This window comes from Chiloscyllium plagiosum, unplaced genomic scaffold (genome assembly GCF_037043375.1).
Source record: "Chiloscyllium plagiosum isolate Xiang-an unplaced genomic scaffold, Cpla_swu_hap1 HiC_scaffold_36, whole genome shotgun sequence".
Lineage (NCBI taxonomy): Eukaryota > Metazoa > Chordata > Chondrichthyes > Orectolobiformes > Hemiscylliidae > Chiloscyllium > Chiloscyllium plagiosum.
In genome coordinates, this window is record NW_028270174.1 from 20937872 (window position 1) to 20965210 (window position 27339).

General features: G+C 41.7%; 1 protein-coding gene across 1 annotated transcript in view; it reads right to left on the reverse strand.

Annotated features, from left to right (window-relative positions):
* Positions 1-27339, reverse strand: part of LOC122539414 (janus kinase and microtubule-interacting protein 1-like) — a 419997-nt gene that overhangs the window by 147629 nt on the left and 245029 nt on the right. The window contains 1 exon segment of the mRNA XM_087980036.1: positions 24369-24866. Within this exon segment, the coding sequence (XP_087836162.1) occupies positions 24369-24866 (498 nt within the window).

Here is a 27339-nt window from a genome sequence, read left to right on the forward strand (position 1 = left end):
AGACCTCAATCTTAATTCTCTTGGTTAAGATTTACAGAAAAGAGGCAAGTGTTCAAGTCGCAGTCAGACCAGTTATGAACTTATTGAATGGCAAAGCAGGATCGATGGGCTGAATGGCTTACTGCTGGCCTTAATCCTGATGATCACACATGGCAGGAGAGGGAATCATTATGCTTGTTCATACCTTCTGCCTCATGCTATTCTTGAGCAATGAACAGCAGGAAAGCAAGTCAAATTGAACACTTTGTGAAAAACGTAGCCCTCAGAGCTAACCTGACACACATCCAGTCTCTGATGCACAACAGAGACTAATCCAGCATTCACTCAGTGAAAATGTAAAGGATTGAATTTACACTCTCATTTGTACACTTGTATTTGCCATTTTAGAGAAATGATTCTTACAACACCTGCTTTGTTGTTTAATTTTCAGTAGTTAGTTAATTCTGAATCTTCCACCACCTCAAAAACTAAGGTTTTACAACATAAATGCACTTGTATTCTACTTTAATAATCTTTGGAATCACATTCCTTTTTTAAAAAATTAGTTTAATTGTGCAGAGATTTGTGCATGTCTAGATTTAAGGGCAAACTATCCAAATGATCTCTCTTGGCACCGATGTTCCCTCAACTACAGAGAGATCAGACAGTAGCGCTTGTCGCCTTTCTGAATTTTAAAGCTGCCAAACTTTTAAACTGGGAAGTTGAAAGGAGTTGTGAATCAGACACACTGATTACATTAGCTCTATTCCCATCAAGTAAAATTCAGCATTAGGACTGCCAGCTTGTAAAATTTATCCTGAAAATCTATGATAAACCCATCCACTTAAAGAAATTAATTATGCTTTTATTATTATCTTTTCATTATTTTGATGGGTAGAAATATAGCTGAACTTTGACAGCTACCAACGTGGGGCTGAGTTTCTATGCCAACTGCTGCACATATTGTCAGTTTTTTTAAATTCAGAAAATCATCAGCATGTAAGGAAGAAAGCTTGGGAGATGACGTGAGAGTATCATCAGTTAAAATGTCTTTTGTCTTTTGTCACAAAAGACAAATCATCAGTTAAAATGTCCCTCTTTTGTCACAAAGATGGTCCTTTTTCTAAAAGTTCTTCCTTTTCTCAAGGATACTGCATCCTTGAGATTTTAAAGAGGGGTCGTAAAACAGTCTGGGCTCCCAAACCGCTGGGTTGGTACAGAGATGAAAAGGGTATTGGGAGGCCAATTTGTTTATACGCAAACAGATGAGACTAGGCTACAGCTTTCATGTTTTAGAAGTAACCTGTATAATGAAAGGGGAGTGGTCAGTACTGAAAGCTGCAACTGTACAAAACTGGTGCGGTCGCACCTGGAGTATTATGTACAGTTCTGGTCACCACATTATAGGAAGGATGTGGAAAGGATGCAGAGGAGACTTACTAAGATGTTGCCTGTTATGGAGAGAAAATCTTATGAGGAAAGGCTGAGGGACTTGAAGCTGTTTTCGATAGACAGAAGAAGGTTGAGATGTGACTTAATTGAGACATATAGGATAGTCAGAGGGTTAGATAGGGTGGACAGTGAGAGCGTTTTTCCTCAGATGGTGATGGCTAGCACAAGGGGGCATAGCTTTAAATTGAGGGGTGATAGATATAGGACAGATGTCAGAGGTAATTTCTTTACTCAGAGTAGTAGGGGTGTGGAACACACTGTCTGCAACAGTAGTAGACTCACCAACTTTAAGGGCATTTCAGTGGTCATTGGATAAACATATGGATGAAAATGGAATGGTGTAGGATAGATAGGTTTCAGATTGGATCCACAGGTAGGTGCAACATCGAGGGCAGAAGGCCCTGCACTGCGCTGTAATGTTCTATGTTCTATGATCAGATATTTCTTTTAAATGCTAAGGGTGATAATAACACACATGCAAATTAATTACTGAACATTGATAGTGGAGGGAATGATTGTTGAAGTTGGTAGATAACAGGAGCAAGGTTTTGTCTTGGATGGTGCTGAGCTTCTTGTATGTTTTTGGAATGGCACTAATCCGGGCAACTGTAGTTTAGGCCATCACATTCCCAACTTATGGACAGGCTTTTGTGAAGTCAAAAGGTGAGTTATTCCCATCGGGATTCTTAACCTCTGACATGTTATAGCCACTGTCTTTGTATTGTTATTATCCCATTAATTTAATGCTGGATAAGTCAAATCTCACATTGAAATCTGGCTTGATAGACCATGTTTTGCTACAGCTTCAATGAGTTGGTCTCTCATTGACCTATACACACACAGCGTTGCAAAATTTGTGTTAACAATAAAGTTTTTTTAACAAACAAAAAGAATAAACTAAACTATTTATTTATAGCTGCAATACCAAGATATTTTAAACACATGGTAGAAGTATAGTCCCATTAATTCCAAACATTCCTTTATGAATTCCAAACAAAATATCCCTTATACAATACCCCAAAGTAACTCTTGTTCAGTGCTCCCATAAGGATTTTTTTTTAATTCACTCTCAATAACACTAAGATAATTGTGACTCTAACTTCTAAGTTGAAAACGTTGATAGCTTCTGCCTGGAACTATCATGTCAGTACACCTGAGTTTAAATGTGCTCAGCCCTCAAGTAACACTTTTAGGGCTTTATTCCAACACTTCTGGTTTTAGAGTCTCATTAATTCCTTACTCTCAGGTAACATTTGAATGGTCCTGCAGAATTGGATAATAAAATTAATAAACCTCAGATTTTTGCGACAGAGAATGCTTTCGTCCATGTGCAGTGAGTAGATGAAATGATTGAAAATGTTAAAATTGTGTTCATGTGAACCATTAAAGAAAAGTTGGATGAATAATTGGAAGACAACTCATTAAAAAGATTTACGAGGGGTATCTATGGTTTAATGCTACCCTGGATTATACGCATTCCTGAGTAAGGATGTGTAACATGTCAGATGGGATCAGATAAATGCTCTGGTATTGCAATCATTTATCTTAAGATTAGTGATTATTGGACATTTCTGAAGAAAATATTCATTTTTTCCTAGTGTTCTATGCTAGAAGGGTTTACCTGAAATAAGTGTCATGAAAGGATCTGATGAATTAGATGATGTTTCTCAATCACATTTTCTATGTACTGCCCTGTCCTTTTACTGTATGTATTTTATTCCATTTTTATCCAACACTCATTTATTGTTGATTACAACAAGAAATTGTATTTACATAGCACCATTACAGAATATAAATATGGATGGCAAATGGATTGCTGGCCTTTATTTCAAAGGGAATGGAGTCTAAGAATAGGGAAATCTTAAACCATACAAGGCACTAGTCAGACCACAGTTAGAACACTGTGAACAGTTTAGGTCCCCTAAGGATAGATACACTGGCATTGGAGGCAGTCCAGAGAAGGTTCACAAGGTATGGAGGGATTTTTTTTAATGAAGCGAGGCTGAAACATGTAATATTCTTAAGGGACTTCACAGAATAGATGTAAAAAGGTTGTTTCTTCTTGAAGGAGAGTCTCGGGGCAAAGAAAATAATTTCAAAGAGCTTCCTAGTTACGATAGAGATGCGGAGGATTTTTTTCTTCCAGAAGCTAGCGAATCTGTAGAATTCCTTACAGCAGAGGGCTGCGGAGATAGGGCCATTGAGTACATTCAAGGCTGAAAGAGATTGATTTTCAATCAGGTAAGAGAAACAAGTGGTCTGGGGAAAGAGCAGAAAAATGGAGTTGTGGATTATCAGATTAGCCATGATCTCACTGAATGGCTGAACAGCCTACTTCTGCTCCTCTGTCAAATGGTCTTACATCACCTACACACCATCGCCCCCCCAACCAAGGCATTTCACGGAACCAATAAGAAATAGAAATGAATTCCGATATAAAGAAAGAGATATTAACGAGGAACCAAAAACCAGATTCAATAATACATTTAAAGAGCATTTTATGATCCATAAAATGAATCATGGAATAGTTACAACACAGAAGGAGGCCGTTTAGCCCATCGAGTACGTGCTGTCTCTGTGCCAGAGTAATTAAGACAGTCTAATTTCCCTTCCCTTTCCCTGAATCATCAGTATACATTTATTATCTATTTGTAAAGAAAGCTAATCTGTCTTTAAAATGGAAACATTCAATCACAAGGGAATTTTTGAAACTCAATGAAGATTTCTGAGAGCAAACAGAAATCCAATGACATTGGCTTCTCAGGGGTGACGTGGGTTTAATAACTCCTCCTACCTCACCAAAAATTTGATAGAATGACTGCCATCCAAGTTAATGGCTGAGAAAGTTAATAAGGTAATTAACTCAATCAAAAGATAATGGTGAGTTTGTGACCTAGACTGAGGCTAACCCAATACCTAATGTAGGATCAAGGTTCAACAATCTGGGATAGCAGCTAGTTTCAATTTTCAAACTGTTCAGCTTTCTGGCTATCAGTATGCATTGGGAGCAGAGATTTCAGAAGCATCACTGATCACCAACAGTGAGGCAGAGAGAGTTAGCCAGAAATACTGTATTGAACTGGGCTACCAAAAGACAACACATGCAGTGTTGTGAAAGTGAAACAAAGGAGTGAAACATGTTGATCATTTTCTTCTCTTACATGAACATTTGAGCTTCTGCAATTTAAGAGAAGAGGTTGAAGGACTTCGGGAGGAAATTCTAGAGAATGGGGATGAGGTAGTTGGAGGTACAGCCTCAAATTAAAGGGCAAAGATTAAGGGATGCACATATGGATCAGAAACAGAAAATTCTGGGGTGGGTGCAGAGATTATAGGCATAGAAATGGTTACAAGGATAGGGAATGGGCAATAATAACAGGATTTAAGGAGGATAGGAACTTTAGGTTGGAGGTATTACTGGTCTGGCAATCAAACGAGTGAATGGAAATAGGATTGTTTGGAGATGTGATGCAGCATAAGATTAAGGTCGTAGAGCTTTGGATGAACTGAGGTTTACTGGAATGTGGGAGCCCAACCAGAAAAGCTGGTTGGAAAACTACTGTGATAGATGTTCTGCAGGTGACAAAGACATGAATGAGGGTTTCAGCAGAAGACAACTGAGGCAAAACATCTCAAGTCACAGAGAAAACCATCATCTACGATACAAACTGTAATCATAAGGTCTAGATTTAATGGCCAATCATCATAGTTATAGCACAAAGAAAGAAAAGATAAAATGGTGTTCGCACTTGAGTAAGAATTGGTAACGTATAATTCCTATCAACCAGAGATGGGAAAGATGTTTCGAATGGAAAGTTTTCTCCTCAGCTTTCCCTTGAAGAGCAAAGTCACAAAAGGATTGGGAGTGAGAGGCAACACAAAACCAGTGACATGCACGGCAACTAATCCACCAGGAAACTAAGCATTTCAAACCATAGTGTGAATAACGGTGGCAATATGGGAGCATAACAAAATAATGTATGTTTTTATTAGAAGTGCATCAATTGAACCACCACTGAAATTAGATAAATTAAACTCTCATTGTGAAAATATTAATACTATTAAAATTGTCCATAAAAAAATCTATTTACTATTTATTTCATTTCATTGTCAACACCAAAGCTCCGACCTAGAGGTGTAAAATCAACTTTGTGTCATAAGCAAAAGTCAAAGTGGTGTTTCTCAGTACTCCACTGCACAAGTTCCACATTCTTAAAATATGCTTATCTAAATTGAAATAAAGTTGTTATTGTTCCCTGCATTCACCCAGATGTAACTTTCCTGTTTCTTGAGGCGTATAATTTCTGCAAAAGTGGAGAAAATTGCAGATTTTCATCAATGAACAATAAACCATTTCCTGTCACAGCTGGGCTAACTAAATAGTTTTACCTATGTAAACCATCAGACCCTGACCTATATCCTCTGGACAATTCCCTTTGGCTTAAATCTTGAATGAGCTTGACTGAATACTTTTCATTGCAGTACACTAATCTCATTCGATAAACCTCAATCTTCTATTCATGAAGTCAGTGAGTTAGAGAACAAGGATTACTGATGTTACAAAATAAAAATCATTACAAGCTTGTCCTCTCGGCAAAGTGGATTAAACCTTTGATTCTTTACTATTGAATTTATCCCCTTGGGTACCATGAAATAAGTATTAAGTGTGATGTTTAGGTTATAAACAGTAAAATATTTCACCTTCTGGCTGAAGAAGCATCCTCCAGTGTACAAATATTATTTAGGGTTCTAAGACAACATGTGATTTGCAGAGTTAGAATTATTTCTTCTTATTTACCTTTTCTATTATGCAGCCTTGACACAAATGCAAGCTTTTTTTACAATTTATAATATGTCTCAGACCCCAAAGTCCATCCAATGTCCACACATGAAGGCATCCCACAGATGTTAAAAGTCTTCAAATAGATTTCTGAGTCAGATTTATGCAGATGTAATAACAACCTGGACTCAGTGTAAAACTGTACAGATTGGTTGTGAATCTCAAAACACTTCTAATCTGTCCACCTTGATTACTCACTCTCCTGGCCCCTGATGCATTGGGAAGGGCAACTCACTGGTTTTCTTGTGCCTAAAAGACACAGAAGGGCAATACTGAGGTGAGGAGAAAGTGAGGTCTGCAGATGCTGGAGATCAGAGCTGAAAATGTGTTGCTGGAAAAGCGCAGCAGGTCAGGCAGCATCCAGGGAACAGGAGAATCGACGTTTCGGGCATAAGCCCTTCTTCAGGAATGAGGAAAGTTTGTCCAGCAGGCTAAGATAAAAGGTAGGGAGGAGGGACGTGGGGGAGGGGCGTCGGAAATGTGATAGGTGGAAAGAGGTCAAGGTGAGGGTGATAGGTCAGACTGGGGTGGGGGTGGAGAGGTCAGGAAGAAGATTGCAGGTTAGGAAGGCAGTGCTGAATTCGATGGATTTGACTGAGACAAGGTGGGGGGAGGGGAAATGAGGAAACTGGTGAAATCCGAGTTCATCCCTTGTGGTTGGAGGGTTCCTAGGCGGAAGATGAGGCGCTCTTCCTCCAACCGTCGTGTTGTTGTGGTCTGGCGATGGAGGAGTCCAACGACCTGCATATCCTTGGTGGAGTGGGAGGGGGAGTTAAAGTGTTGAGCCACAGGGTGGTTGGGTTGGTTGGTCCGGGTGTCCCAGAGGTGTTCTCTGAAACGCTCCGCAAGTAGCCGGCCTGTCTCCCCAATATAGAGGAGGCCACATCGGGTGCAGAGGATGCAATAGATGATGTGTGTGGAGGTGCAGGTGAATCTGTGGCGGATATGGAAGTTTCCTTTGGGGCCTTGGAGGGAGGTGAGGGGGGAGGTGTGGGCGCAAGTCTTGCACCTCCTGCGGTTGCAGAGGAAGGTGCTGGGAGTGGAGGTTGAGTTGGTGGGGGGTGTGGATCTGACGAGGGAGTCACGGAGGGAGTGGTCTTTACGGAATGCTGATAGGGGAGGGGAGGGAAATATATCCTTGGTGGTGGGGTCCGTTTGGAGGTGGCGGAAATGACGGCGGATGATGCGCTGTACATGGAGATTGGTGGGGTGGTAGGTGAGGACCAGTGGGGTTCTGTCCTGGTGGCGGTTGGAGGGGCGGGGCTCAAGGGCGGAGGAGCGGGAAGTGGAAGAGCTGCGGTGGAGGGCATCGTCGACCACGTCGGGGGGGAAAATTGCGGTCTTTGAAGAAGGAGGCCATCTGGGTTGTACGTTTTTGGAACTGGTCCTCCTGGGAGCAAATGCGGCGGAGACGAAGGAATTGGGAGAATGGAATGGCGTTTTTACACGGGGCAGGGTGGGAGGAGGTGTAGTCCAGGTAGCTGTGGGAGTCGGTCGGTTTGTAGTAGATGTCCGTGTTGTTTCGTTTGCCTGAGATAGAAATAGAAAGGTCGAGGAAGGGAAGGGAGGAATCTGAGACTGTCCAGGTGAATTCAAACTGTACCTCATCAAAACAGCTGGGAAATCAACAATAACAGCCTAGAAATACATAACACCTTTAACATAATGAAACATCCCTAAATGCATTATGAAACAAAGTTGAACACCGAGTCACATAAGAAGATGTTAAGTCAGGTGATCAATCCCTTTGTAGAAAATAAGTTTTTAAGAAATGGTTTAAAGTAGAGCACAGCTTAAAGTAGAAGTACAGCACAGGACCAGGCCCTTCAGCCCATCAAGACCATGCTGACACATAATGCCTTTCTCAACTAAACACCTTTCACCTGTGTAGTCTGCATCCCTCTATTCCCTTTCTATTCATATATCTGTCAAGATGCCTCTTATTGCTTTTGTTTCTACCTCCACCACTTGCTCTGGCAGCACATTCCTGGCACTTACCATCCTCTGTGTAAAAAAAAAAGTGCTTCTTACATCTCCTTTAAACTTACCCATTTTGCCTTAAATCTATGTCTTCAAGTAATTGACATTTCTACCCTGGGAAAAAGACTCTGAATATTTATTCTATCCTTGACTCTCATAATTTTGTAAATCTCTATCAGGTTACCCTCACTCTTCAATGTTTAAGTGAAAACAAACAAAGTTTGTTCAATCTCTCCTCATATCTAACACCTTCCAAACTAGACAACATCCTGGTAAACCCTCTCCAAACCTTCCACACCATTCTGGCAGTGTGGTGACCAGAATCATATACAGTATTCCAAATGTGGCCTAGCTAAAATTCTATACAGCTACAACATGACTTGTTAATCTTTAATCTTTATGCCCCAAACAATGAAGGCAAGCAACCATTTGCCCTCTTGACCACTTACTCACTTGTTTTACCACAGGCTTGAGGCCTAGATCCCTCAGTATGTTGATGCTCGGAAGGGTTCTGCCATTTACTGTATACTTCCCTCCTGCATTAGATTTCCAAAATGCATCACTTTCCATTTGTCCCGATTAAACTCCATCTTAAAGCAGAAATTGAGGCAGAAAGGATTCTAGGGCTCTGGACCCAGGCAACTGAATGTACAACCACCAACAGTGGGACAATTAGGATTGGGAATATACAAGAGGACAGAATTAGAAAAACATTGATGTCTTGGAAGGTTGTGGGATAGAGGAAATTGTAGATATCAGAAGGGGCAAACCTACAGGGAAACTAGAAAACGAGGAGTACAGTTATGAAATGAAGGCATTGCTTGGCCAGGAGCCAAGGTAGGTTTGTGAGCACACAGGTCTTAGTAGAATTACGACATGTGCAGCAAAGTGTTAGATGATCTCAAGCTTACAGAGACTAGACAATGGGAAATCAATGAGGAATTCTTTTGGAGTAGTCAAATTAGAGGTAACAAGGTAGGGGAGAGGGTTTCAACAATAGATGATTTGATCCAGGGGCCAAGGCAAGCGATGCTATAGTGGAAGGAATCAAGGGACTTCAAGGTGGCATGAGCATTAGGTCAAAAGCTTGTTCCAGAATCCCTAGATAAAGACCCACTTTGTACTAACATCAAAGAAAATGCCTTTCAAGAATGCTGGGGATGCTTGCTTTGGATGTCAGCAGGAAACAAAAGTCTGAAACAAAATGTTGGGGAAAGCAAATCTGGTAGCAGCTGTGAAGCGAAAAACCAAGTTAACATGTCGAGCTTGATATAATGCTTCTTCGGCACTGATTCTGAAGAATAAGAACCCAGTTTTGAAAAAAAAGTCAAATCAGACTCAAAACATTAAACCCCATTTCTCTCTCCATAGATGCTGCTAGATATGCTAAATATCACCAGAGTTTTCTGTGTTTGCTTCAGATTTCCTGCATCCGCAGTATTTTGCTTTTATTTTTAAAAAACCTAATGTTCATTCCACATTATTTCTTTCTATGTGATGGCTTGTTTGTTTTCTTTCTCCTCTGGCTCTTTTCATTGATTCTGGAGTTATGGACATCACTGGCAAGGCCAGCATTCATTGCCCACCTCCAGGTGGCCTTGAGAGATTGGTGGTGGGCCTTTATGAACCATTGCAGTCCATGTGGTGAATGTACTAATTAAACAGGTTGATCTGTCTTGGAACAATCCTGAGTGTTATTGGAACAGGTCCCAATCAAGCAACTGGACAGAATTCCAACACACTCCTGACTTATATCTTGTAGATGGCCAACAGGTTTTGGGGAATCAACAGATGAGGCACTTGCTGCAGAATTCCCACCCTCTGGCCTGCTTTAGTAGCTGCAATGTTATATACTTCCTAGTCGAGGGTGACCCCCAGGACATTGATGTTATTGGATTCAGTGATGGTTATATCAGTGAATGTCATGGGAGGTATTACATTCTCACTCAGCGGAGATAGTTATTACCTATCTTCATATGTTGTACTTATTTCTCACTAGTTTCCTTTCTAGATATTTCTAATCAGCCCTAATTACACAACTCTGGAGCAGATGGGACTTGATTCCAGTCCTCCAGCTCAGACGTAGGAACACTACTACTGATTAGTGGGTGGCACGGTGGCTCAGTGGTTAGCATTGCTGCCTCACAGCGCCAGAGACCGGGTTCAATTCCTGCCTCAGGCGACTGTCTGTGTGGAGTTTGCACATTCTCCCTGTGTCTGCGTGGGTTTCCTCCGGGTGCTCCGGTTTCCTCCCACAGTCCAAAAATGTGCAGGTTAGGTGAATTGGCCATGCTAAATTGCCCGTAGTGTTAGGTGTAGGGGAATGGGTCTGGGTGGGTTGTGCTTCGGCAGGTCGGTGTGGACTTGTTGGGCCAAAGGGCCTGTTTCCACACTGTAAGTAATCTAATCTAAAAAATTATAGGTGCATGTTTTAAAAATAAAAGCCCTACAGTGTGGGAGCAGGCATTTCGAGTCCACACCAATCCTCCAAAGAGCAACCCACCCAGACCCATCCTCTATCTTACCCCGCATTTCCCATGGTTAACCCATCTATCCTGCACACTATGGGCAATTTTCCATATCCAATCCACCTAACCTGTACATCTTTGGACTGTGGGAGGAAACTGGTGCAGCCGGAGGAAGTCCATGAAAACATGGGCGAACATGCAAACTCCACACAGGCAGTTACCCTAGGGTGGAATCAAACCTGGATCCCTAGCACTGTCAGGCAGCAGTGCTAACCACTGAGCCACCATGCAGCACCATTGTTTTGGTGAAACTGGCTGGTTACTGATGAAAAAATAGCACTGATGCCATTACCTTTGTTTGCTCTTTTGATAAATCATGAGAATACTACAATGTCTTTGAATATAAATGTAAATTGTTTAAGCAAGGATTATGGATTAAAAAGGAGCAGATTGCACCAGTATTTCTAATATTTATTAAGTTAATACTCAGAAAACAATGTCTGACATTGGAAAAGAAAATTATTCACAATATTAAAAAGTGATGATTTGGAGATGTCAGTGTTGGACTGAGGTGTACAAAGTTAAAAGTCACATAACATCAGGTTATAGCACTAGCTTCCAATTAAACCTGTTGGACTATAACCTGGTGTTGTGTGATCTTGAACTATTAAAAAGTGCGACCTTTTCATTAACAATCCTTCAATAACAGTCTGTAGGTAATAAGTAATTATGTGTTGAATGACAAAATTGGATTCTAATGATTTGTAGGCCCTCTAAACCATGGCTGTTGAAAAGACAACTCAAAGACTCTGGCGCTGCTGCTCAATCAATATCCTTAATTATTTTGCTGTTGATTCATCTAGGCTATCTATCATAGAAGTTAAAACACAAACATTCCCGCCTCAGGCGACTGACTGTGTGGCGTTTGCACGTTCTCCCCGTGTCTGCGTGGGTTTGCTCCGGGTGCTCCGGTTTCCTCCCACACTCCAAAGATGTGCAGGTCAGGTGAATTGGCCACGCTAAATTGCCCGTAGTGTTAGGTAAGGGGTAAATGTAGGGGTATGGGTGGGTTACGCTTCGGCGGGTCGGTGTGGACTTGTTGGACCGAAGGGCCTGTTTCCACACTGTAATGTAATCTAATGTAATCTAATCTAATCTAAAAAAACATTTCATGAAACATGTGGCAAGCAATTAAACTAAAATATTCTGGTCAAATTTGACCTTTCCTATATGTCTGTAAACTTTTCCAGCAGGAAAACATCTCACATAGAAGCAAAATACTGCAGATGCTGAAAACCTGAAATAAAAACAGAAAATGCCAGAGAAATTTATCAGAGGTGTGGCAGCATCTGTGGAGAGAGAAACAGAGTTTTAAGGCTGATATATTTCTCTCTGTAGAAATGACCCTTATCTACCAGTTGCTTGCCATTTCAATAAACCACCACGCTCCCATGTCAACATTTCTGAACTGGGCCATCTACATTATTCCAACGGAGCTCAGTGCAAGCTGGAGGAACATCTAACCATGTTCCACTTCAGCACTTTATAGCATCCATGGCTCAATACTGAATCCCACAACTTCAGAGCATGATCTCTGAAAATTTGAAACATTCTTCAAACAATCCCTCCTTCCGCTTGCACCTCCCGCCCTCCCCCCCAGCACCGACCAAACACGCACATGCATCTTGTTTACCTTCCTCAGCAAAGTGAACCAATTTTCTTCTTTTCACACCTTCATTTTCACCTTTTTACATCTCTATCTTCCATTGGCAAGCCCTTTGTCTTTGGCTCTGCGCTCCTTATCAAAATACTCCACTTGGTCCTGCTCCCCTTCCGACTTACATAAATAACACACTTTTCTAACCACTTCCAGTTCTGATAAAGCCATACCAGATAAAAAGCACTAACCCCCTTTCTCTTTCCACAGATGCTGTTGAACCTAATGAGTTTCTGCAGCACTTCCTGTTTCTATTGCATAGCATCTCAGTCTCCCCATTAAAACTGTCCAATTCTCTGACTCTAGGAGCTGGTCTTCATGCCCATGATATCCTCACTAAAAAGTAGGAAATTGCAATTGTCTTATTGTTGAAATGCGGATGTCTCCTGAGCTCCTGGGCTGCAACTTTTTGCAGGGCTCAGTACAGCACATTGCAGGGCATTCTGATCCCTTGTGATCTAAATGCTCACCAGCAGGTTATAGGGAATATGTAACACAGCCCCACCACATTGGATAGCAGGGAAGGTTAAAGGTTAAGGATCCAAGTGGATCTTTATTCTGGCTTGCAATCCCTCATAAATGTGCAAAACAATTGAATGAAAGTTTTGGTTATGGATTGTTAATGTTTACAAGTGAATATTATGATTAGACAAACATTTTCAATGTAAGTTTATCAAGCTCGTTTTTTTACTTTATTGTGCCTCCCTCAAGCTCGTTGATATGTTTTCAACATGAAGATTCCATGTAAGTGAAACTTCTCATCAGCAACACCAACAGAGTTGACTCCAAACAATGTAGCCTCCTGGTAAGGAATGTGTGTTAAATCCCAAAAAGAGGGCCCATTCTCTTAAAATCTTATGGTACGGTGGCTTAGTGGTTTGCGGCACGGTGGCTCAGTGGTTAGCACTGCTGCCTCACAGCACCAGCGTCCCAGGTTCAATACAGCCTCGGGTGACTGTCTGTGTGGAGTTTGCACGTTCTCCCCTTGTTTGTGTGGGTTTGCTCCGGGTGCTCCGGTTTCCTCCCACAGTCCAAAGATGTGCGGGTCAGGTGAATTGGCCATGCTAAATTGTCCATAGTGTTAGGTGCATTAGTCAGAGGCAAATGGTTCTGGGTGGGATACTCTTCGGAGGGTCAGTGTGGATTGGTTGGGATGAAGGGCCTGTTTCTACACTGTAGGGAATCTAATAAATGTTTATGCTGGGATAGACACCATTACATAAATGATGGAAAATGTTAAATCCAAAATCAAATTGTCCTATGTATTTTAGAACAGTCAAGTGCCCTCTTGAAATGAAGAGGGAAAGGGACTTACAGTTATCCCAACTGATTTGAGAAAAAAGACTGCATGGAGTATTAACAAGATTAGATTTTACAGAACACCTCGACACCTGAACTACTGTGTAAAGCTCACATCCAAAGGTCACTCAATTGACTGTGGAATAAACTGTGGGGTGGCACGGTGGCTCAGTGGTTAGCACTACTGCCTCACAGTGCCCGGAACCCAGGTTCAATTCTAGCCTCAGGCATCTGTCTGTGTAGAGTTTGCACATTCTCCCTGTGGGTTTCCTCTCAGAATCACAAAGATGTGCAGATTAAGTGAATTGGCCAAGCTAAATTGCCCACAGTAAATATAGGGTAGGGGAATGGGTCTGGGTGGGTTACTCTTCAGAGGGTAGATGTGGACTTGTTGGGCTGAAGGGCCTGTGTCCACACTGTAGGGATTCTATTCCATTAGAAAATGTTTCTGTAACTGTTTTATGAATGCCACAATGTCTTAGGTCTTTGAAAATTCAAGGACATGAAGCAGGCATCACAGTGCTACCATTTTAATCACTTACTGTCATACACCTCCAGCACTCCAGTTTACAGCAATCTGTCTGTTAAAAATACATGTAACACCTATCATCTCTGTTCTCACAGAATTAGCCAAGTGTCACTGACCTGACTATTGCAACATTTCCAACATAAACTCAATCCCTCCTGCACCTCGAACTGTGTATGTTATCACTCCCTTAGTCCTTTCTACCCTTTTACTATGTACTGACTTTTAAAATCTGAGTTCAGCATCACTAAAATTTCCTCCATGTCTCAGCTCCTCTTTTTGCACTTTTTAACCATGTTGCTGTTACAGTCAGGTCAGTAAATAACATGAGGTGTCTATAGATGTCTGAAATGGTGGGGACGCCAATATGAAAATGCAGTGGAAATGAAGGAACTAAACAGGAAAGACAGAAATATCCTCAACCGCCTGATGAAGATGCAGCGGTTCAAAAGCTAGTGCTTCCAAATAAACCTGTTGGACTATAACCTAGTATTGTCAAATCATAGTAATCTACACTTAGTCCATAGCCAAATGCCTCGACATTTGAAGGAAACACCATAAGTACCCAAGAAAGGAACCAACATCTAAGAATTCTAACGTGTATTTCTATTAACATGAAAATGATATCTTGCCCTGAGGACCTATTTAAGTCTACAAATTACCATGGTGCTGAAAGAATAATAATTGGCCTCACTAAGAACTCCAGAATGTACACATTTCTTGATAATAAATACAGGGAGCTGCAGCTCTTACACTTAAATTCCACACAAAGTGACTATAAATGAATACAACATGAAGCATTCTCTTACAGGGAGTCAGGGCTACGACTGCTTGTTGCTATGTTTACAAGAGTTTTCATATTCTTTTGGAATATTAGCTGGTTAATTTAGGAATTAGTTTGTCATTTTTATTAACTCCATGATACGTTTAGTTTAAACCTCTCAGAAACATAACACATATGGATCCACAAAGTCATCAGGAAGTCATCAGACTTCATGGTTCATCTACAAGACTTGAGCTGCACTCTAAAAGGTTAAAAATGAGACTGATTTCACAAATGTACTTCTGAGATCACTTCTTTAGTTTTAAGGTTAGAATTGACACCATTAAACGTTACTGAAAAACATGAATGAATGTACCAGAAAAAGGGAGGGAACAAAGCTATAAATGTCAATGAAAAGAAGCATATGTAAGTATTTTTTTACACTTGCACCTCTTGAGTCAATACATCACTGCTGTACTTTTAATTTTATTGTCACTAATGTGCTGCAGAACCCTCAGGGAGATTTCTGCTTCATGCACCAATCACTGGAAATGTATGCTTGGAAATTAATTTTAGTTGACAGAAAATCAGGGGCTTTTCCGGTAATGTACTCCTGGAGTGCACTGGGAGCACTGAAATGAAATAATTGTCCTTTACGTTCTCCTGCGAATTCAGCTTTCAACTGAACCTGGCCTTGAAATGACTGTAGGTTTCTGATCATATTATAGCAGTCATCAGATAATTAGCAGGTCATAGGAATTAACTGTCTGTATACGCTGCATGGAATATTGCATGTTCAGTTCACACCAAAGTGGTGAGCAAATTTATAGATTGAAATTATGAAATCATTTAATATTTTGTGTTTCTGAATCACCTGAGCTGACTGAGCCCAGGATGACTCCATACTACTGTGGAAGAATATTAAGACATCAATAAACCCTGCATTTAGTTAGTACTTTGTGACACAATGTACTGCACAAATAATAACTTGCGAAGAGCACTCATTGTTCCATAGGCAAATAGGTGTGTCCTTGCATTTATACATAGAGGTATCTCGGCATGTATTTCCTATTAATAGCACTGAAAATGCGTTCAAACTATTGTTGAGTGTATCTTTCTGACAACCAACTCCAACTAACTGACCTAGTTAAAAAAAATGGCATTTATCACTTCTCAGGGATTGGCTTCAGGGATGTCTTCAAAGCATTCCTGAAAAAATCAAACATCTGAGCCAGCTTGTGGGAGTCCCAGCTTGCAACTGACTACAATGGAGAACGTTCATTTGGGGAAGGTACCAAAGACATCGAAAGACTTGGTCAGGAGAACATAGAGGTGGTCGAGGTATTGGAGAGAGTGAACAAACTTTCACACAATCCACTTCCTGAGCTTTAAAGCACCACCTTCCCCAAGTGTGGCAGAGTCCACAGACCACTCCTTGAACCTGTCAGTCATCTATTGAAGCCATCATGGAAACAAGTCATTCATGATTGCAAGGGCTGCCTAAGAAGAGACTTTTATCCACCTTTCAACTGGCGTGACCCTAAAATGACACTGTAATTCTTTTGGTAGATCAATCCTAGGTTGATCTTCTCCTTCTTGAGGAGGGAATCGGAGATGTCAGTATAGAGTTTCCATCCATTGGTCCATCCATATACATGGGCTGCTGACCATTACCTATAAGGGAGGACATCAGACACAAGGAGAGCCAACTGCTGCCAAAGAAGGAAATACAAGCAGTGCTGCAGCACCAGGAGTGTGAGGACTGATAAACAGGGCAAAAAAGGTGCAAAAATCTTTTTAAGATTTAGAAGGTTTTCCATGAAGCATAGGGCCACTAAAAATACACTTAAAATAGAAGAGAATTGCCCACTTGATCCACATTGCCTCACATTTTCCTGAGAGAATTAGACCTATGGGAGAACTGCTAGAAATTTTCAAGATTATCATGGGGTTTAGGTAGGGTAATAAATGGTTCCACTTGCAGTTGAGACCAGAACTGGGAACCATTAATATACAGTGGTCACTAATAAATCTAATAGGGAATTGAGGAGATCCATTTTTATCCAGATGCTGACTAGCAAGTTAAACACGGTCATGGAGAGTAGTCGAGACACACTGTGTAGGTGTGTGTAAGGGGAAGCTGATAAATAGGAGGAAAAATGAATTGGAAGCACATGTCGATGGGGTTAGACCCGAAGTAGCTATTGTGGTATATAAACCTGCATAAAATTACATAATACTTTACAGTGCACACAGTACACAGGTCCTATCACCGTTCTCCTTTCTTTGCTGGACTGGTGGCTGGTTCCTTCACCCCACCTGAACCTCACCATTTACACGGCGACTAGGACAGTGAACAGGCAGCCAGCAGTCTCCTCTGCTTGGGTGGACAAGTCAAACCTCAGTCATTAAGGCAATGGATGTAAGCCTTCCTGTCCCATTTTCCTCCATGTTGCCTAGCAACAAAACATTGTGCCAGGCAACATAATGATTTGAAGCAGCAACATTTGGATCTTCCTCAAATAAGAACAAAACCGGTTCAAACACTATTATTTATTCCCACGGTAATTGCATGTCGAGGAATTTTGAACAGAAGCCATGAGAAGTAATTTGAATCCACATTTTGTCACTCTGATGATAAGTTGGGATGGATCAATCTTATTTAGTGCTACTCAAAGAAGTATTCCACATCTTAATAATAAGTCCAGCTGGACAGCAAAATAACTGCTTTCTTAACTGAAATGCAATGTGTGGCTTTGGTATTTAGCATTCACACATTGAACCCTGAATCTTCCATTTCTATATTTAAATACAAACTTTGGTGGGAATCGCAATCCTAAATTTAAAAATTCCCTCACACCCTGAGGAGGGAGGACATTTGAGGGTAGGTAAAGATTCTGGTTGGAATGGTTGATGTTAGCCATTAGCTTAGACATTTATAACCGGCACTGCAAGAACAGAGATATGTGTTATTCTTGCTCCTGTACAATAATTTGAGAGCTACTATGTGCCAGTGGTGGCTTACCACAGTCCTTTGGAACAAAGATGGCACTTGCTTATGGCATGAACCTGTGCAGGAAATCTTTTAATGTCAGGAGGCTGTTGCACTGCAGCTACCATCTGGTTCTATGCTAACCAGTAATCCTTCCCACTGTTATCACCTGCCAAGTTGTGTTGGAAGAATTTACAGATCTATTATCAAGTTAATCAGCCACATAACTACACACCTTCTGTGACCACCAAGTCCTGAGGTGGGACTTGAACTCTGGTTCAGAGCTAGGGAAATTACCACTAATTACCTTCTCTCAGTGGCTGAGTGTTACTGCATATGAAATAACATATTATGCAAGACTGTGGTTATCTATTGCAATAACTTATTAGAATCAAGATTTTGTGGTGCTTCATATAGAAATTAATACAGGGTAAACACTGAAACAGTTCAAGGTAGGCATCATTTATGGATGCTTTCAAGGATGAGGAAAGAAGAACTGATAGGAAGAGTTAGGGAGGGAGCTATAGAGAGTAAACAAAGAAAGCTTCAAAAATCTGCCACCAATAGTGCAAATACATGAAGGACAGAATATATTAGAGACCAGAATCATAAAGTTAAAAGACAGGTGTTGGACGAAATTGCTGAGTAATGATCAGAGAGTCTTCGGAGGGATTTGAAAACAAAGACAAAGATTTTGGAATCGACATTTTGAGGGATGGGGAAATAAAGGAGGGCGGTGAGGAAGGTACACGCTGGCTGGATGAGTTTTGGAATTGTTCAAACTTTGTGCAGTATAGATCGTGATGACATACCCTTCCTGCTTTTGTACTCAATATCTCTATTGAAAACATCCCATGTGTTTTGCTGACCACTCTGACAGTGTATTCTGCCATCTTCAACAATCAATACAAATTTGCCTCCCAGATCCTTCTAGTCCTGCAGTTTTTTAAGAAATGTGCCATTACGTCCATATTGGCTTTCTCTATCTCTTTTGCCAAAATGCATCACTTTACCAATCTCTACATTAAAGTCCGTCTGCCTTTCACCTGCTCATTTAGTTAGGAGGAAGTGAGGACTGCAGATGCTGGAGATCAGAGTAAAAAAGTGTGGCGCTGGAAAACCAAGCAGGTCAGGCAGCATCCGAGGAACAGGAGAGTAATCGTTTCGGGTATAAGCCCTTCATCAGACATTCCTGATGAAGGGCTTATGCCCGAAACGTCGACTCTCCTGCTCCTCGGATGCTGCCTGACCTGCTGTGGTTTTCCAGTGCCACACTTTGTGACTCTGCCTATTTAGTCAGCCTTTGAATGTTCCTTGCCATGAGACCCAGGCCCATGAAACACATTGCTTCATGGGACACAGCACTCCATTTGATATCTCAGGCCACTGAGTAATAATCTCAATACAGGCATCTCCCATCATATAAAAGTAACAAGAGTATAAGTGATACTGTAATTCTCTTAGTTCTGTTTCTCAAAATCTTTGCTTCGTTCTACTACAATAAGCAGGCTTTCCCTTTCAACCAAAGGTGCATAGCCTTGCTGTGATCTCTTTGGAATGGCTCCTGCAATACATGTAATTATTCCTACAAACTGTATTTTCAAAATCTACGCACATGTGAGCATTTCACCTGGTTTTCTCTCTGGAATTCCTTTTGAGTAGCTATACCGCACTACCTGTCAGTAATATTGTTAGTTTTCAGTAACTGATTTTTAGTTTTGCTGTGAGTTATTTCCTGAGGTCTGGGTAAGGATTTAATTTAGCTACATCGCTGAAGAAGAGATATCTGGACAATGTCCTCTCCCCAGCACTCAGGGAGATCATTTCCGAAGCTGCCGACTTAAATACTTTCCCTCCGACTGAGCACTTTATTAGCCACACTATACCAAATTATCTAAATTGTGTCAAAAGATCATAATGATTCATTCTCCCCAGTGTAGAAAACTCAATTCACTTTTCCATTGCATCATGGAGACCTCACACCTAACATAAAATGCAGCTGGAGTTTTATAATAGCTGGGAGAAAGTGAGGACTGAAGATGCTGGAGATCAGAGCCAAAAATGTGTTGCTGGAAAAGCGCAGCAGGTCAGGCAGCATCAAAGGGGCAGGAGAATTGACGTTTCGGGCATGAGCCCTTCTTCAGGAATGAGGAAAGTGTGCCAAGCAGGCTAAGGTAAAAGGTAGGGAGGAGGGACTTGGGGGAGGGGCGTTTTGGAAATGCGATAGGTGGAAGGAGGTTAAGGTGAGAGTGATAAGGTGAGGGTGATAGGCCGGAGTGGGGGTGGGGGCAGAGAGGTCAGGAAGAAGATTGCAGGTTAGGAAGGTGGTGCTGAGTTTGAGGGTTGGGACTGTGACAATGTGGGGGGGAAGGGGAAATGAGGAAACTGGAGAAATCTGAGTTCATCCCTTGTGGTTGGAGGGTTCCTAGGCGGAAGATGAGGCGCTCTTCCTCCAGCTATCGTGTTGCTATGGTCTGGCGATGGAGGAGTCCAAGGACCTGCATATCCTTGGTGGAGTGGGAGGGGGAGTTGAAGTGTTGAGCCACGGGTTGGTTGGGTTGGTTGGTCCGGGTGTCCCAGAGGTGTTCTCTGAAACGTTCCGCAAGTAGCTGAGCAACACTTGACAGTTAGAGAGAAATACATAAAATTTTATAACTTCAAAACAGGAATAATGTCACAACAGATTTCTGTTGGCAATTATGCTATCTATAATCCTTTTCCCATCTAATTCATACTGGATTCCTTAGTGACTGATGTATTTATGTCATCTAGTTTTGAACTCATCCACAAGTGAAAATATCTTAATGTCTACCCCATCAAACCCTTTCAGAATTTTAAAGAACCCCTTCAGGTCACCTCTTAGTCTTTTCTCTTTTACAGAAAAGATCTCCAGTCTTTTCTGATAATGGTCTCTCAGTTCTGGTATCCTTCTTGTAAACCCCCTTTGCATTTTCTTCAATGCTTCCATTTCTAGTAATTTAACTGCCACCACATCACAACTGACAGATATCCTTTCCATTATCCCGGTCCTAAACTCTGAAATTCTAAGCTCCTCAACTTCTCTGCCTTTCCTCATTTAAGACACTCCGTAAAATCACCTTGTTGGCCAAGAGTTTGGTTATTTGCCCTAATATTATCTTATATGGATTGGAATAAAACTCTATTTAGTAACTGTTGTCATGAAGCACCCTTGGCATGTTTTGTCACATTAAAGTACCTATATAAATGCAAATTGCTGTTGGCAACAGCTGGAGCTGTGAAAGGGTTTCAGTAAATGGAAGTGCCACTTCTTAACTAAGCTTTTATCTAAGATTATTTAAAGGTCACTTCTTAACTAAGCTTTCAACAATGATTATATCAAGATGTACTGTCCTTAGAGAGGCAGGAACCTGTTTTCCCTTACACTGCAGCATGTGATCTATAAGTTCAGTCTATTCTTAGTTATTACATTATAATTGAGGAAGAGTTTAGGGAAGAAAATTATGGACTTTTATTTTCATGGAATGTATGGCCATAAACAAGCAGAGGAAGATAACCTTGAGAAAGTTCTGGCTTAGAATGTTATTGAAAACTGCAATTCTTTGTACACTAATCATTCCCTGAATAGTTGGACTTGAAATACTCTTTTGCTATGTTTACATAAATTCCTGTGTTATTCATTCACAGGATGAAGGCGTCACTGGCTATGTAGCATTTATTGCCTATCCCTAATTGCCAGAGGGTAGTTAAGAGTCAACCACATTGCTGTGGGTCTGGAGTCACATGTAGGCCAGACCAGGTAAGGATGGCAGATTTCCTTCCCTAAAAGACATTAGTGAACCAGATTGGGTTTTTCTGACAATAGATTCATGGTATTCTTCAGATTCTTAATTCCAGATTTTTATTGAATTCAAATTCCACCATCTGCTGTGGAGGGATTCAAGCCCAGGTCACCAGAACATGACATGGGTCTCTGGATTAACAGTCCAGCAATAATACCACTAGCCCATCACCTCCCCAAAGGTTACCCATAACAGATTAATGCATAATTAGCATAGCAGAACTTAGAAAATACAGGCTGAATCTTCACATCTTTTCGGGGCTGTGAGAGAGACTAAAATACAAAAACGCCTGGAACAAGAAACAAACCTTGCATTGGTCCAACCCACATCTCCAAAGGGATAAAGCAGTAAATTATAATTAGAAATGAATGTGCTAGTTATACTGGAGCACTGTACCGAGGTATACAAGCCAGACCAGAATGCATCATTTGCAAGTTTTCCTTCTGGGGAGGTTGGGGCAAGAGGCACAATTGTACAATTCAAGAATGAGTTGAATGACTTGGGGCTAAAGGGATCAAAGGACAGGAAGGAAAAGCGAAAGCAGGCTATTGAGTTGGATGACCATGATCAGAATGAATGATTGGGGATGATCAAAGGGCTGAGTAACCTACTCCGGTTTCTATTTTATATGTTTCTATGAGAACCTACTTGCAAATAAGTCTGTTGGCCATTTACCTATTATAGTTTTAAAAGGATACTCCCCCACTCTCATTCTGATTTGGGACTCTACCACATCCTCCTCACAGATCTCCCACAATCTCTGTCATTCTCACCGTCTTACTCTGGAAGGTTTTAATACTGTGGTGCAGATGTCCCTTGCCAAAGGCCCTCAGCCTGCCATTCAGGCAGTGGAACTGGAGAGAATCACATGACATGAAGAAGCACTACAGATAAATTTGGGAGGACACTCATTGTGGGTTCCCCAACCTAGAATCACCATACCGTCCATCCAGCCCCTACACCCCATTGCACCCCTGCACAGAATTTGCTTCCAGATTAAAATTCAGGTCATTGCGTTAAAGCCTTTCCCAGAAAAGTGAAAGTTTAGTTACGATTAATTTCATTATTTGCAGGATCATCTGCTCTTTTAAAAGCAGTTATTTTACTTTCATTTGTATATTTATAAACAATATAATTAGATGCATACAAAATATATGCACTTGTTTGAAATCTAACAAAAAACTAGTAATGTAACCCAACTTTAAAGAATCTTACTTGAGCCTATGTCCGGTGATCTCTTCATTACAAATCTCAGTTTGTTCCCCACCTAATGGCTAAAGGCCAAAAATGTGGCGTGGGAAAGGCACAGCTGGTAAGGCACCATCCCCCGGGGAGCAGGACAATCGACGTTTCGGGCATAAGCTCTTCAGGAATGTGTGTGCATGGGGGAGCGGGGAAGGGGGGGGGGGGCAAGGGGGCTGAGAAATAAATGGGAGGAGGGGGGCTGGGGGAAGGTAGCTGGGAAGGCAAGAGGTAGATGAAGGTAGGGGGTGATGGTGATAGGTCGGAGCGGAGGGTGGAGTGGATAGGTGGGAAGGAAGATGGACAGTTCAAGTGGGTAGTGACAGGTTGGAGAGTTGGATCTGGGATAAGGTGGGGGTAGGGGAGATGAAGAAACTGGTGAAATCGACATTGATTCAGTGTCGCTGGAAGGTCCAAGGCAGAAGATGAGGTGTTCTCCTTTGAATCCTCCCACTTCATTCAGACCAAAGGGTTAACCATGGGCACCCACATGGGCCCCATCAGGGTGGAAGGTGTTCATGAAGTTAATGAACTGTTCATTCTCCTCGTGGGAGCACGAGGTGGCACCGATACAGTCAATGACGTAATGGAGGAAAAGGTGGGGAATGGTACCAGCGTAACTACAGAAGACAGACAGTTCCTTGTACCCCATGAAGAAGCAGGCATAGCTGGGGCCCACGTGGGTGCCCGTGGTTACCCCTTTGGTCTGATTAAAGTGGGAGGATTCGAATGAGAACATCTCATCTTCTGCCTTGGAACCTCCAATCATATGGAATCAATATCAATTTCACATGTTTCCTCATCTCCCCCCCCCCCACTTTATCCCAGATACAACCCTCCAACTCGGCACTGCCCTCTTTAATTGTCCTACCTGTCCATCTTCCTTCCCACTGATCCGCTCCACCCTCTGCTCCGACCTATCACCAAAACTCCCCATCTTCATCTACCTATCATCTTCCTAGATACCTTTGCTCCCAGCCCTGCCCTCTCCCATTTATCTCTCAACCCATTGGGTCCCTGATGAAAGGTTTATGCACTAAATATTGACTCTCCTGCTCCTTGGATACAGCCTGACTGGTTGTGCTTTTCCAGCGCCACACTTTTTGACTCTGATTTCCAGCATCTGCAGTCCTCACTTTCTCCTAATGCCTAAAGGTCCCTATGGAGTAACAGGACTGCTGATCTTGCATTTGTAGTAAGGTTCAACTACTGTAATTGATAAAGGGAAGGGGATTAAGTCAATTCTTGGGATCTTCAGCAGAAAACCCAGACAGTTCCTCTCCACTTACCAGCCTACGAATGTCTCTCTCACACTCCTTCTTGATTCTGGTGATCTCGTCCTGATGAGACTGGTGAGCGCTCCTCAGCTCAGCAGCTTTCTTCTTATCAGCCTGGACGACGTAGTTCAGGGATTCCTCCACCTGCTTCTTCGTGGACTTCAGCTCCACTATCTCCTGCTGCAGCTTGGTGCGTTCGACGTCAAATCCCTTCCGAGCTTCTTCTCTGGCTTCATTGAGCAGGGCAGTCTTGACTTTGTCAGCTGCCCCATCCCGTAGGACGTTCAGAGTGGACTGGAGTCGCTGAATTTCGCTGTCTTTGATCTTGATTGCGCGGGCTAGTTCCTGCTCGTGTTGCTTTAGTAGGATCTCGCGGACGGTTTGTAGCTCCTTCATTTTCTCTTCATGGAGTTTAGCCTTAAGGTCTGTGGTCAGCACCGTCTGCTTATGTTGCTCCAGCTCCCGCACTTGCTTCACTTCTTGTACTTTTTCCCGTTCTAGTTTATTTACCTGGAGATTACAACCAAATAACAAATGAAATTAGTATAAAATACTGCCTTCTCAAGTTATAAGTAGGCATTCGAGTCAAAGGCAACTGTGACTGCTTAGGGATCTTTCACAAATGGAAAGAGGTAGAATAACCTGCATACAAAGTTATGTGGAATAGGAAAGCGAACACTAGCAAGGTGTGGTGGACAATATTAAGACTGGCATGCCTTAGAGTGAGACACTGATGACTATAGCAGCCAGGCTAGTTCATAATTGAAAGCAATGAAATGAATTCATTTGGCCCCATCACTGATGGTGAAGGACACAAATTTAGTTATAGAGACACAGCATCTCAAACGAGCAATCCCAGGACTGAGTCCAGGCTAGATTTAGCATCTTGATGGCTTCAGCTTGGTTAGGTCGAGAGTCACCCAAAACATTTAGCAAGGGAAAAAAATAGACATGCAAATCTGTTAATTAGTTAGCACAGTACCCCACAAATCTAACAACCAGCCAATCAGCCCATTAGTCATTTTAGTTGTCTAATAATAATTAATATTCATATTGGCAGCCTAAAAAATGTCTGGATTTTAGATATCAGGTAACTGGAATTGAAACACTATACCTGTAATAACATTCCAGCAAATAGTCTAAATGCTTACACTTCTAAGAAAGCAGTAGCTTTTAACAGTAAAATAAACATTAAATTTTAATTCAGTAAAATGTTAATGAATTCAGAACAGCACACAATGTAAATCTACACTGTTAATTCTTCTCATGTTCAAGGGTGAAATGTTTTGTTGGAAGTCAAAGAGTTGGAGCAACATTGATTTTAAATAAATGCAGAATGTGCTGAAGAAACTCAGCTGCAGAGAGAGTCACAGAGTTAATGTTTCAGATCCAATATGACTCTTCTTTCGAATAGATGTTATCGTATTCCTCCACTTGTGTCTGGTAACAGTTTCACAACAAGTCGTCAAGTTTAGTTTTCAGTGCCAATCTGGAGAAGGTCCACTTCGGACCCTGAGGAACTCTCATTGAATGTGAGACAATCAGATTTCAAGCTCGTTCAAAGCACAGATTGGAAATGAATGATGACATATACATTCCTCTCTATCACATTGGAGCAACTGAGAGGATAACCTCCTGAGGGTGATGAAATCAATTGGAGGCCATATCCAAAAAGAAGATACTCATTTCCAGCAAGACAGCCATTCTTAAAAAGGCAACCATTACAGCAACTTTGCAAGTTTGACTTCAACGCGTGCCCCATGGGAATACTGCTCTGTACTGAGAGCAAGACCATTTTTCAAAACGGATAAAGGTAAGGATAAAGATAAAGAAAAGGGAAAAAAAACAATGTCTGTGATCACCAAGGAGTTTGGAGAGTAGAGTGACTGGGCTTTCCTTGGCTCCAACACTAGCAGATTGAGGTCAACCACTCAATCTCATTTTGGTGCAGTGAATGTATCTCTCCATGTTTATGAAGTGAGGTGACAAGGTGTACACATTGTCAATTTTAAAGACCTGATTTTAAGAAGAAATGGACCACGTCTGACATTCTCATTCAGAGTGGAATTTGTTAAGCAATTTCATTCCTGGAAAATGCTGCATTGACAGGTTCCTTCAAAACTTCTCAATAGCCTCGAGGGGACCACATATGAGACTCGTGCTGTTACATAATCTATAGCTTGAAGTCCTTTGGGAGACAGTTCACAAATTATCAGCAATGTCTCAACCTGGACAGAGTTACATGTAAGACAGCCAATGTTTGAGTCAAACAATAGTCACCTTTAACACTGCATTTAAATAAGAAAAATAAATTAAATCAGTGTATTCTTGTTATCTCAAACATCAATCATAACCTCAACATTGCCTCTAATCTCAACTGACTAATTTAAATCCATGTTACTATTTGTATAGATCATTTTTTTTTATTCTCATTATTTTATTGTCACGTACTCTACAACAAATAACACAATGAAATACAGTGAAAAGCTTCAACTGTCGCCACAATCCGGCACCAATTTGAGTGTTTTAAGAATAAAAAGATAAAGCCGAATAAAAGTCCATCTTTGCTCTGCTGTCTCCACCACAAGCCCATAGCCAGCCCATACCCACTCTGGACGCACCAGTGTCGGAGTCACCACTCTCCAGGCGCCATCTCTTCATTACTCGGCCCACCTTCCTGGCATGCTGCTGATGCCTGGTGCTGTGCTGAACTCAGACTCGCCCCCAACCTAGGAGACCCCAGTTTCACTGCCACAGCCTCACCACAACCAAGGGACCCCAGCTCCAGGCCAACCACAACCCCGGCTCCTGGCCACCATCGCCATGCTGATAACCAGGAGCTCCCACTCTGGGCCTACCGCAATCAGGAAACTCTCACTCCACTGCCACCTCGACAATGCCTGGACTCATAGAAGTATTTACATTTGTACGCTGCAGTTCTCAGGATGAGGTAAAAGCATATGCAATTGGCAAAACCAATGGT